At 36.5% G+C, this 13,818-nt stretch overlaps 1 protein-coding gene across 1 annotated transcript in view; it reads right to left on the bottom strand.

The window, feature by feature from the left end:
* The window catches only part of RAPGEF2 (Rap guanine nucleotide exchange factor 2), a 189,994-nt gene that overhangs the window by 114,738 nt on the left and 61,438 nt on the right, over positions 1 to 13,818 (bottom strand). The window contains exon 3 of the mRNA XM_074147893.1: positions 11,658 to 11,714. Within this exon, the coding sequence (XP_074003994.1) occupies positions 11,658 to 11,714 (57 nt within the window). The remainder of the gene's footprint in view (positions 1 to 11,657; positions 11,715 to 13,818) is intronic.

Below are 13,818 nucleotides of genomic sequence, written 5' to 3'. Positions count from 1 at the left end.
CTGAAAGTGCTGACTAAAAAGAAATAAAACCAAACTTTAGGAATACTGTCTGATTTGCTTTATTTTCCTTTTTCTTTATGTGTACTTTGATAACTGTCTTTACTTTTACAGTCATGTTTGAGAATTTCTAAGCTCAAAGGTACTGGCATCGTGCATATCTACTGAACTCAACTCCTTGATTATCTAAATAAATTTTAAAAATCTTCAATATTGCTGTGTCACAATAGTGACAGAACATATCTGTACTCAAGTTATCTTCTCCAAAATATACTATGTATTCTTTTAAACTTTCATTGCCGGCCAAAACATCATATATATTTCCAAGGAAGTCTTCAAGAGCGAAGAACACCAATGGGCTTTCATTCTCTTCATCTTTACAACTACTACTGTCTTAATATAGCCTTGAACAAAACATCTGAAAAAAAACCCTCACACGTACAGCAAATAACATTCCTTCCTCCAGAACAGACATGCTTCCCTCCAAAAAAAAAAACCACAGAAAAATGAGACTGATCTACTCCTTTCATATGAAAATATATTTAACTCCTGCACTTCTCAACACTCGCTACACTTTCAGTTGTTTAGAATTAAGCCTCAAAGCAGGCATTTGGCAACCAGCTTTTGCTAGAGAGTACGGTTACAAAAAAACCCACATGCAATTCTTTCATTTTAAGGATCCTGGGCTTCCCACCATACTATTCCAAACATCAGGTTGCTTTCAATCAAGTTTCCATGTTTCCTATACTACACTTAACATTTGTTCATCAACAATGCATTTGCATTCTTCAGGACTTTTGTGCCTGTAATGAAAGTCTGAAAGAACTACAGGAGAAGCCTACACCCAACTACAAAAGCACTTCTTCAGGCCACATGAGGACCCATGCAAATTCCATTTTACCCCATGTAAAATACTCATGTTTGAAAGGTTTTCTTTGCAATCACATTTTACACTTTGTTTTTAAACATCAAAATTGAATTCAAGAGAATAAATCTAAGCTTAGTTATGGAGGTTTTTTTCACTGCTAGAATACTGCCTACCACTGGCAGCTCACAGAGGTATCTGGAAACTGTTATTTGTCGTCCTAAAGATATTTCTTCTGTCAAACAGATAACAGCAAATTTTGCTTAAAAGGGTTCTTTTGTGGACAGGACACATCCCTGACTGTGTTTGCAGGAGAGTATTAACTCCACATAAGCACTTCATCCAGAATTAGCTAAAGCAGCACAGATGCTGATGACTTCCCCCCAAAAGCATCCTTAGAGGGGTTTTTTGGCCAAGGGAGAGTTAAGAGGAGGGTCCAGTAGCACATGTCAGTCAAGTTGATGCAGAAAGGAAGCCATTTGCTTAGGTAAGATCTTTCCAATGAATAGTTTTGTAAGGGTGCCACTGCTGCCCATCATCACCACCACCACTGAAGCAGCAGCTGTCAGACACTAGGAGACTGGAAGCCCAGTGAAGAATCGAGATCAGGCTGAAAGCCAAGCCCACCCAACTCAGGCAAACAGCACTTCTACGTCGTTCTGAGTTCCTCTCCCCACCCTCCCTCCAGGCTTGCAAGGCTGCATGCACAGCAGGAGTGGAAATACTTGAAATCAGGAGTTACTGGCACATGTACATTTCCAAGCAGGCATTCACTGATCTTTCCAGGCAAGAAATTACTTTACCTCTTGGCCTGAAGTGATGAAGTACATTGCTTCAAATACACAAAACTGGTGGGAGCTTCTCTGGAGGGGTTTTGGGTTGTCTGGTTTTTGCTTGGTGGGGTTTTTTTTGGTTTTGGTTTGGTTTTGGTTTTTTCCAGCTCATCTACTGTTCTGGATACTCGTCTGGATGAATCTCAGGACTGTTAAAGTTATATTGTCTACCAAATGCAGCACAGCTATCCACTTTCCCAAGTTAGAGAAAACAAGATTTATTACCAAGAAAGTAAAGATAACACAGGCAATTTATCCTGAAGAGATGAGAACTAAGTCAGCCCAGAAATCACACATTAAGGGGCAGTCAGAAAAACAAAATCAATACATACAGTCATTCTGTCCTAGCTACATTAAAGCCAGCAAAAGCCCCAGTGAAACCTTGGTGACACAAACTTCCATCCATCCTTTACAGAACCGCAGGGCTATGGCCAGATTCAAGACACCAGTCGCGCCATAACTGTAACTTTTGTTACAGCACACAAGGATTAGACCAACCCCCATATGTCTACGTGCACTCAAAGCATTTGACTACAGCGCAGAAAAAAGAGTCCAAATCTGAAGAATAAGAGGAGGAGCAAGAGATCTTTGGCAGAAGATAGGATTTGCATTCTGTGAAGACAACAAAAAAAGGACTCAGGTACCAAGATTTAACGTTTTTCTCTTATAACTACTATGATAAAGCTACCTACTGATAAAGTTTTCAGAATACTCCGGTTCTAGCAGCAACCTCAAGATTGCACAAAACTGGAAGCCAATAACAAAACAGCCACCAATATGCTGACTTTATTCATAATCTGCACTGTCGGTTGTACCAAATTTAAATAAAACTACTTTAGATCTTGATTCTTGTATTGTAGCACTTTTGAGAGCAGGGGATTTCCTGAGGAATATTTAATCTCCCAGAGAGCTTGAGTTATGGGAATTCAGGAGCTAGAAACAGAAATGCAGAGACTGGATTGCAATGCTTTCCCATTGCCTTTCCCTCCCCAGCTTCCTGGATGTAGACCTTTTACGCAACTACAACCTGTAGCCAGACACACTTCTCCTCTTTGAAATTATACAAAAAACTGAAGACAGAACTTTGCAAAGTAACTTCATAGCTATCACTAACTGTTCTGTTTGGAAACTTCAGTTATATAATTATGCAATAGCCTATGATGATATCACCAGCCTGTCACCCCTCATAAGGTTAAATAGTATTTTCAGACTTAAATCTTCACATTTTCTAGTATATAACTGTTCTTTGAGACCTCAGAGGTACTCAAAGTTCAAAAATCAGGAAGCATTTATAAATCTGCAGACTGTCAAGATCCAGGAAGTTTGCAGGCTCTCTCGAAGCCTTCAGCACTTGTATCAAACTCTTCATGCTGGAAGCTATTTATTCCACTAGAAGGGGCAGCTTTTTACTCCGAGATCCCCCAACTAGCTACATATACACTATTTAAAACTGAAGTTTTATTTTATAATTATAATTATTTTGTTTTGATTTAAAGTAATCTGCAGCACTTGTACACCAGGTTTGTAACTATAAATCTGAATCAATATTAACAGCATACGAATGAAATTATGCACAAAAACTCCACCCTTGTTTCAATACATATGTCCCACATGTACTGATTCTATCAGGCATCTGTCTACAGTAGCACAGGTCTTCCAATTTTAGCTTTCAGATTTCCTAATAACATAAGATGCTGAAATCCCTTACAAAATATTCAGCTACAATAAATATTTAAGTCAACCCGATGAAAGACACAATAAATCCCAAATATCTACACCATCTCTAGTATCTTCCTCTATCCTGACAAGTCCTGATGCATCACTTACCTTTAAACTTCTTTAGAAATAGCTACATTTTAATGAGAGCCACCTATGTAATTCTTATTCTCCATCAGGATGAGATGTAGCACTATTAAAACCTCAGGAATAATGAATCATATTCAGCACATCCTTACTTGTGTGCATTTAGTTCAACTGAGATAATGAACGTAATAAATATGTACAATGGTAAGAATTTGCAGGTCTTTGTGATGACTGCTGTCAGACATGCTTTAATTCTGTCAAATAAGACATCACTTCAGTGCAAAATTCAGCACCTGGACTTGAAAGCACATGCTAAACAGAAGTCTTTGCTGCTCTGACCACCTTCTGGTCATTGGTTTCTCAGCCAACTCCTTTAAGACAGCACTTGAAAAAAGCTAAGCAGTATGCAGGTCTCAGTGGAAATAAGCATGGAAATGGCTTCCATTTAATTATTGCTTACTATTCCTTTTACAGGAGATCTGTCTATCCTGAGACCTAAACAACAGAAGTGTCATTCTCCCTCCAACACTAGACAGAATGGTCCAGCAACACCAGATGCTGGAAGGACCCTTAACATCAGCACCCAGAATTACTTACCAATTCAAATGTATTTTCCAAGCTACTTCATAAAAAGGTCATGAAATCATCAAGAACAATTTCTTGGTTGTGAAAAAAGCTAATTATAATTATTCTCTCCATAAATCATCACAATTCCAACCACTAAAGGATTCATTCAAGACTTACATGTAGACTGGATATAGTACCATTCCTACAAGCTATAACATTTGTAACTTTGATAAAAGAACTTATATTACAAATCCAGATGTTTCTAGCAGATTACATTTTCATTAAATTATACTCTATGTTGTTGAAAGTTGAATAAATTTCAGAAAGTAAACACAGAGTAATTCAGAACAGACGTTGTTCATGCTCCCAGATCTCCACTTGAGAGGAACAGAAACAATGAAAATTCGACATGTCAGAACTGGGACCTCTTTCAAGCATTTAAGCACTACACAAGAAGAAATTAGAAAGAACATTGCTCTGCAAGCTTATGCTCCATGGGATATTGTTTCAGCAGATTAATCTGTCTGTTTCTCTTTGCTCATTTTGGTTATCCTCTGTATGCAGAAAGCTATAGGTACTTTATTGTTTCATTGAATAACCATTGCCACAATTAGACATTAGCCCTGAAGCGCCTTGGGATGTCAAACATGTCTTTAAGTTTAATGATTCTCAGGTAGACATCTCATTGCCTGAAGATCCTGCCTGCTAGCACTGTATTGTTGTAACACTCAGAATGATCAGAAAACCGTTTACTCACATTGTCAGCACTGTCTATAACCCTCCTTAATAAGCTAGTTAAGCAGTTACCTGACATCTGCCAGAACACTTTAGATGCTCTTGATGACATTAAGAGGTATATCCCTAACACAGAAGTAGAATACATTGTGTAATTAATGCATCAGCCACACACAACTTTCAAATATTTCTTTTCTTTTTGTCATGAACATATTAAAGTTACATTTATTGTTACTTTTATTCTTCACCCTAAATATAAGAAAAAGTTAAAATATATCCAGTAATAAAACTGATAACTCAGAATTTAGAACTTTGATTTTTCACTAAACAGGCATCTTAGAGTGGACATTTCAACTGATGTTCATAATTATCTTTTATTAATGGACACAAGATGAAAACTGGAGTCCTGCCTCCTTGTAGCAAGAGTGGGAAATAAAGAAGAATGAACCACAAGAAACAATTCCTCAGTATTTATGAAAACAAATAATCAGAAGTATGTTTTCCTTTAGAGTCCTTAATTTATTTTTATTCTTTTCCACTTCTGAAATGAAATCAGTACAATAACACAGAAAATTCAGCCTTCAGACATTATTGCAGAGTGTCAGTAATACGTGCCAGTCTAAGACAGCTGATTAAACAGGCACTCAATAAATACATTATGCAAATATACATATGAAAGCTAATTGACCTATTGTCATTGAAGTCTTAGTATTAAACTTGTACAGTGAATTAGCCCTTGATATCAGAAGAGAAATTCAGAACAAAAAAATTATAGCCTCCTAAATCATCAGGAAAACAATGACAGAAGTAGTAAAATAAAGTGATCTTGCATCCAAAATACTCCAAGGTCAACCAAGACAGACAATTCTGCTATCAAATCTCATACCTTTCTAATATTCCTCCAAAATCAAAGCTTTTATTCTCAAACAAAAACATGATAGGTTTTAGTGAAAAATTTACAGTAAAGAAGGTGCAAACCCTCTCAAAATAACCCCTTTACTTTAGCTTTCATTCCAAGAAGTCTCAAAATCAGGTACAATAACATAGAATTGTGGAACTGGCTATGCAAAGCCAACAGACGGTAATATTGATCACCGACACTATTAAAAAGCCTTGATTCAGTGGCTGCTTATACAGAGCCAACTGCCAAATCATTTAATGTATTTGTTTTAATGATACACATTGCCTATGAAATTCCCCATAGAAAATGTATCCACCACACAATATATGAATTCAGGTTCCTGATTTACTGCAGTGCAGAACTGACAGTATCCCAACACTACTTTGGCAACTACCTGACTGTCAGAAGGTGTAATACGCCTTCAGGAATAGTTTAAGGGAATAAAAAAAAGAAAAAAAGAAAAAAAAATGAGACCAGCAGCAGTTCTTTGCTTTATTAAATATACTGCTGCATGACTTCCACAGAAAGCTATGGATGCACAAGCAGAATGAATATATGTTGTCTGCACAGGTCTACCTGAAAATTCAGATACTGACCCAGAGAGATGTTTCAAACAGACATGTTCTGAGTTTACTGTGTATTCAGAGCATTTTAAGTTATTTTCAAAGTATCTCATATTTCTATAAGACCAAGGAAGAAATCCTTACAGGGGCTCTCTGAAGTCAAGAATATAGTGTAAACAAGAACAGCAAATGCAGAAATGTAACCCAAGCCTCCACAAACAGGTAGATCCTGTCCAAAGCCCAGAAATTCTAGTTAAAAGTAAAGTATAAAGAATACAAAAGAATAATTTTACTGATAGCTTGAAATATTACTAGTGGAAACATCGTCTTGATCCTCACACTTCTCTAGCAAGAGAACACTTCTTGTGTTCTGTAAAACACTTATGTAGCGCTTTACATTTTAAGTTTTATATCTATAAGATATAAACATATATAGCTATAGATCACACATATTGTATCTATACAGAATAAATTGTTTTTATGATACCACCATCAAAACTTCTTGAACATATACAGAACATAAAAGCACACCTTCATAACACAAATGTATGCATCAGAAGACAGATTTCAGTGAGGTGGTCTCTGCAGAGCTGTTCCGTTTAAAAATCATGCACCAAAGAAGCTTTTAGCTCATTTTTGTCACACTTAATTGCACAATTAAGTCAGGCTATGCAGAAGCGTACGGCAACTTTGGCATCACTTTTCACCGTTTTTTTTCTACACGCTGCTTCTATCCTCCTGAGGATCTTCAGGGCAATACACTACAGTGAAAGAACCACGAATATGCTAAATGTCACTTTTCTTGTAGGACTTGAAGTTTGACCCTCAGATTCCCACTCTTAAAAACTACTCACAGATCTATTTCTCACCTGTTCTTGCGCGGAACTACCGTATAATAACTACATAGACCTACAGCTGCAAATAAAACTACAGCTTAGCTGTCTAGATAAGACACACCCAGGCACTTTACAGCTACATCCAAAATCCCTACTTGACTTTTTTTTGTAATGCATGATACCTGGACAGATGACAGCATGTCTCCTCCTTGGCAAGAGCATCCTCCTGAAAAAGCTATGCAAGTTCCCCCCAAGTTGATCCCCCGGGTCTGTCCCCCCAGTGCCTTTGGGTAATCCTCTGACTCAACCTGTCCTGAAGCTACACAAAGCCAGTGCCCTCCAGCATTTTTCAGACGTTCTGCTCTACCTCATGAAAGACACTAATATTTTGTAAGTATTTCAGTAGCAATCAAAAAAAATGTGCTCCTTTATTTCCTTTCCGATTTCCTTTGAGGCTTTGACAGCTGGGCCAAGCACAGCTAGCGCAAAACAAGTATTTTGGGTCTTCTGATTTGCCAGTGATGTAACTCAGAAAACTTGTCTAAGACTGGATGATGATAACACAGCTACCAGACCTGAGAATTTGGTTCTAAACATGAAAATATCCAAAAAGACCAGCTGAAATTATGTACCTTTATCTTCTTCGTAGCCTCCTCTGCTTCTCAACCCCCTCACCCAATATAAGCGCTAGAGTCTTAACACAAGTGGACAGTTCTCATCCAGATTGTATGACAAGTGGGGAATGAGAAAAAAGGCAAGACAAAACACGATTGTACAAATACAGCTATTTATTACACACTCTGCCCATCATAGTCAGTAATTTAGAAACTTAGAGATTGCTTTTTCTTATTTCAGCTGTGGGCATGCATGCTCTATAGTAATAACTTAGTTTTACACATAACATTTTTTCTCTCCAATCTCCAGTTTTTATGTATGCCTTCTACTTTTGTTTCACGATAGTCCTCTGAAAACACTGAATTTTATTACAGCACAGAGGGCTGTGCGACTGAATGACGTAAAAGCACACAAACATGTTGACATTAGACAAGAGCTTTTTCCAACCATAGACATTAACACTTGAAAATTTAGTTCAATATGCCCAAGAAATAACTACTCTTCTGTAAACACTTGTCCTTTTCTAAGAATCAACACAATCAAAACCACTAGCATACTACTAAATTGCTACAGAGTGAGAAATTTGTTACTGATAAGAGTTTAAATCCAAAATATACGTCTTGTAACCTCAGGAGGGACATGTGGGAGGTAGGGGCATATATTCTACCAGGCTTTGGTTGGAAGGTTCTCTAAAAAACTAAAACACCCTCTACAATAACCTGGGTTGAGTTTTTCTTTGTATTTTTTTTAAAAGATCATAAGCGGCAGCCAGGTAGTTCCAGGTCCGATAGCACAAAAACCAAAGTGAACATGATCACAAAAATGCATTGTATTACAGCACGGCAATTGAGGAACACACAAGGTCTATTATTGAGTGACTTTGGGCAGCAGGTCAACAAAACTTAAAATATTTTCTGCAATTCCAATATCTTTAGGGAAAAAAATCAGGGAACCTTAAAGACATACAAAACTTCCCTACAGAAAGAGTAAGCTAAACACCACTGATGCACGCACACAGAAATATCAAACAGCATGGCTGAAAACCACATATGGTCCCTGAACGACTAATGAGGAGGGGAAAAAAAAAGGGGGGGGCGGGGGGGGGCTTATTAGAAACATATTCAGTTGCTCATAAGCAAAACGTGTTGCCAAAGATTCCTCTGCCATCACAGCAAACATTTAAATTTTGATCTGAAAAATTTTGTTCAAGTGTCAAGGGGTATACACACCCTCTACAAATCTGCTAAAACTATGGTTTCCAAAGAGAATGCTAATTAGAACCTTTCTGTTGGAAAAACGTCAAGAATGACAATTATGCAGATATGAAAAAATAACTTTTTTTCTTTGAACTACTGATAAAATATAAATCAACTGACCAAACTAAATATTATTTAAATGGGCTCTTTAAGTAGATTTGAAAAAGGTAGCAGGCAAAAAAAAAATAATAAAATCAGGTATATGAGTCAAGTAAACCTCAATTCTGAAATTTTGCCTTGCAGGTTTTAAGACCTTTTATCACTAACCTCCCATCAAATGAAAGTAGTAGGATGACTGGCAAACGAAGAATAACTCGAGCTGAACTGCCACTTTTAATAACCCAGTTTCCACTTAAACAGTGATATGGCCGTAGGGTTTGAGAATTTGTCACTACTGTGTACACCCACCGATAGTAAAGTAAATGTAGATGAGATGAGCCAATTTTAAACATCATGTTCCATTTTATCTTTTTGGTCATAAAAAAAAAAAAATCTATAGAGATACTATAAAAATTAAGCTTTTTTAAAAAATGGAAGATAAAAAATTACTGTTTGTACTGAATGTGAATAATTATATTCAGCATTGCATACATGCAGTAGAAATTTACCTTTTTATAAGTATAGCTGACAATGCAGCTATGAATAAAATTGCCACAATGAATAAAAATGTGATCAATTAAACAGAGCAACTGTATTAGTTTTCATGTTAGCATTTAGGGATAAAGATTTAGCTTATCCGTATTGAGACATTAAGTTGTGCCTCAGGGAGGTCACACACAGAGGTCAATTAACAGCTCCAACAGTTGCAGCTATTTTAATAGATTTTTCTAATGAACACAGAAGATTAGCACCCAATTTCAGATTTCAATGCAAGTCATACCATCACTAGGGGAAAAAAAAAAAAAAAAATAGTTGCAACTTAGAGTTCAAATTTAATGCTTTTTTAAAACCTTAGGCCTCATGACCAAAGTAAGAGCATGTTCAATAAAAAGTGACCAGGTTGTATGCTCCAAGCTCATTTCCTACAGCTCATAACCAAGTGGATTGATTCTAACCTGGCTATCACATCGCTTCTCTCCTGTAGTACTCAAATATTTTTTCCAAACACATATATTGTAAAATTGGAATTCTGTTTTTTAGAAAAATACATCTTCAATACAGACGCCGAATTTGTGAAACAAAAAAGGATTCCTCAAAGTTTATTATTCTAAAAATAGAATACTGAAATTAGACTGCAGGTTCCATGGGATTTTCTTACCAAGTAGATCTCAAATTTTTCATTAAAATAAAATGTAAAACTACAACTCAGAGAAACAGAACATATATTTCTGGCTTCAAAATACTGATTTTTAATTTTTTTTAAATTAAAAAAAAATATTTAGCATTAACTTTCAGGTTTAGCCCATTAAACATCAAATCAGAGATGTGAAATGCTAGAGGAAGCACAATTTGCATTAGCATCTATATCCAGAAACTGCCAAACTGCCCATTAAATCTACTGAATAAATCACAGAAAAAAAAAAAATGCCAAGAAGCGAGTAAGTAGGAATGACAGGCAAACAACCAAAGTGAAGATGAATTAACATGAAAGGAATGACAAAGGAAATCAGCGCAAAAGAACAGCAAAAAGCACTTCAAGTTAACCCAAATTTCACAATTTTCTGTTTGTGAATTGCATTTTCTCAGGTATGTATTTCCTGGTAATTTTTGCCTGCCTTAAGCATATGCATAACTAGCAGTCTTGATTCATTCAGCATATAATTCAAATTTAAAACAACAGTTAGAATGAGCCAAGATATTGGGTCTAAACAAAAACTCTAGTACACATAATGGACACAAACCAGCTGCCTAGAAAAGGACAAATCACCAGCACAATGGTCACCAGCAAATTAGTCTGTAAAATGAATAAAGATTATATTGGTCTAATTAAAATTATCTATCCACCTATAGATTTTGACCTTGTGCATTTCCCATACATATCTGATTACTGGGTTTCATTAGACACTAATTTAACTTTGCCAAATGGTCAAGGCTTAGCATTAAAGTTTGTTCAATCACATCTTCCTCCTGATGTTCAATATAGGAAAAATTACACGTGCATAAAAGGTGGCACACAGGTGCATTCTTCGTATGCTTAAATGTTCAAATAATACCAGACAACCCAGAAAAATCTGCATTTAGAGTCTGGTTTATGGGCAGCAAGTGAAAAACCTGATAAACCTTTTGTTTCATAAGTTGCTTGCATAAACGAAGCGATTGCAATCCTCAGATCTCTACTGTAAACGCGAGATGACATTAGATCACATCCCTGCTAATTGTAAGCCATGTTAGATATGTCGATTTGGCACCTCTGGCACGAAAAACTGGTCACTAGTACTTTGACAAAATTGAAGTGAGACTAAATGACAACTTATTCTAACGAGAAGACATCCCACATCCCCTAATTCTATATAATCTCACTGGTTCCAAAAATTAATACAACTCACATCACCAAGCAAGAGTCAGTGCTAGCTCCCTCCCTGGCACCAGCAAACATCTCCACTGTTTGACGATGAAAACGAAGTGGCTCATTTGTGTTTACAGACTGTGCACTGGGCGAGGGAGTTGGCATTAAACACTGCCCTTAACACACTTTAAAATGAATTAATTCTTTGAACACCATACAAAAGGAAGCAGGAATACTTACTAGTACAGAACTTCATTTGCTTCATGCCTTTCATATCTAACGGTTTCACACATCAGTCTGAAAGAGAAGGAAAAAAGTCATTTTTAATTATGATTCCTATCAGTGCCACAAAGATTTCTGTTTCTAAAGTTAGGCACCATTTCCATGTTTGCCTCCAGCACTTGCAGAAACTAACCATCAATTTAAAGCTAAACTGATTTTTAATTTAAGAGAATAAATTGTTAAATCTAAGCATTAAAGTTATTAGTTCACCCAAGATCAGATTTGATTTAGGACACTAGATGTAATTGCTCCCATAAAAAAAAAAAACTCTATAAAATGGGTAAAATGATACTGATCTCATTTTATAAAGTGATCTGATAAAAGTAAGTTGCTTTATAAGGAAACAATTCAGAATTTTAAAAATGGATGGAAATTTATGATATGTAACACTAATCAGAGATACCATGATATAAAAACTGCTCCCTTTTTCAAGTCAAGTCCAATAGATAAAAAAAGAAATTATGTTGCATGGTAAATCAATGGTTCTTATTTTGCTAAAATTCAGTAACTTAAAAATTGCCATGAGATTTTAATGTTGAAATCCCAGAGGGCTCAAAGTGGAGAGAATTTCCTGCAGGAAAATCCTCTGTCTAGAGGGGAGGATTAAAGCACTTTTGCATTCACTGTCTGCCTGACAAATGTGGCATAACAGAGAGCAACTATAATGGAACTTACCACGTATTAGGAAACACAATGTTAATTTGGTGTAAAAAATAAAAAATAAAATGAAAATAATCATGTCATTTCTGTCTCTTGTCTTAAGGAAACGGACCCCATAAATTACTGGAGGGGTGGGAAGGAAACAAACCCCACAGCCTCCCTTGGACTTTCTACAGCTCTGAAGCAGACTGCAAACACCAAGGCTATTTGACAGACAGTGAGACAGAGATTTGCCTAAGAGGCTCATGTGAACATTCAAATGAGGAACTATATTTAAATTTGGGAAAGAAATTCTCATTCCTCGCAGGATCAGTTATCAGAACCTTAGTGGACCAATGACCAGCTGCCCACAATGATATCCTAAGCGGACAAAAGAGCTCAAGAATTCCTGCTCAGGCAAAAAGCCTAAAAAATGTTGATCTGAGGCCTGGAAGAGTTGGTCTGTTTGACGTGACATTTAAAAGGCTTCTTATTGACGTTTCCCATCATTTCCTAAATCATTCATTTCAATAGCCAACAGACTGCTACAAAAGTTATCTTAGGCCTCATCTCTTTCAGGATTTTACTTATTAATTCAGCTTACTAAGAAATAATGCTTTCTACCCAGAAGTAGCAAGCTTATGATGGTATCCTGATTATTCATAAATTCCTAATAGGAAATTGAAATCTTAATTTTGTTTGCTTAAAAAAAAACAAAACCCAAACACACACACAAAAAAAAAAAAAAACCCACCAGAAACTTTTACTACCGTGGCCTTTTCCCCACCCCAGTATTTCAGATCTACTCCTTGGACCATCTTTGAGAACTTTTCTTATAGGCGTCTACATTGTATATAATTAAGCGTTATGTATCATATATCAATTTCAGCTAATGAAAAAATCTTTTTGCCTCCTGGCACAGAAAAAAAAAAAAAAAAAAACACACACCACCTTTCTGACCCACAGAACCTTCTCTTTTTCAGACACTGCTCCCCACCATAAAATTGGGTCTTGCCAAAATCCTTTACAGACACCAAAAAGCTACTGTCTGCTTCTGTCTCCTGTGTCCTCATCTTCTCTCTCTGATCCTCTGTTTTGAGAGGGAAGGGAAAAGCAGACATGAGGTTACTGGTAGAAGATACCAGAAGAAAAGTCATTGCTAGCAGTCCAATTTTAAAATTAAAATACTGGTCAAGAATAGCCTGTGCCCTGCTGGTCTGAAATGATGCTGGGCAATGGGCCATCTAAGAGCAGGAGTTATAGGAAACAGAATCACTTTAACAAGCGAGTTCTGTTCCCCTCTGAATTGGGAGCGAAGGAAGTACATTCTTGACAAAGTCACGCAAGTTCACCATTGGCACTGTCTGATTTTTACAGCATTTTGGTGCTGTTATTAGGACAGTAATAGGGGAGAAAATGACTCTTACAGAAGGTAGCCAAGTGTTTCACTTCTTGAGTTAAACTGGAACAGTCAAAAATT

The sequence above is a fragment of the Numenius arquata genome, chromosome 5, assembly GCF_964106895.1.
Source record: "Numenius arquata chromosome 5, bNumArq3.hap1.1, whole genome shotgun sequence".
Taxonomy (NCBI): Eukaryota; Metazoa; Chordata; class Aves; order Charadriiformes; family Scolopacidae; genus Numenius; species Numenius arquata.
This window is presented reverse-complemented; position numbering and strand designations above follow the sequence as displayed.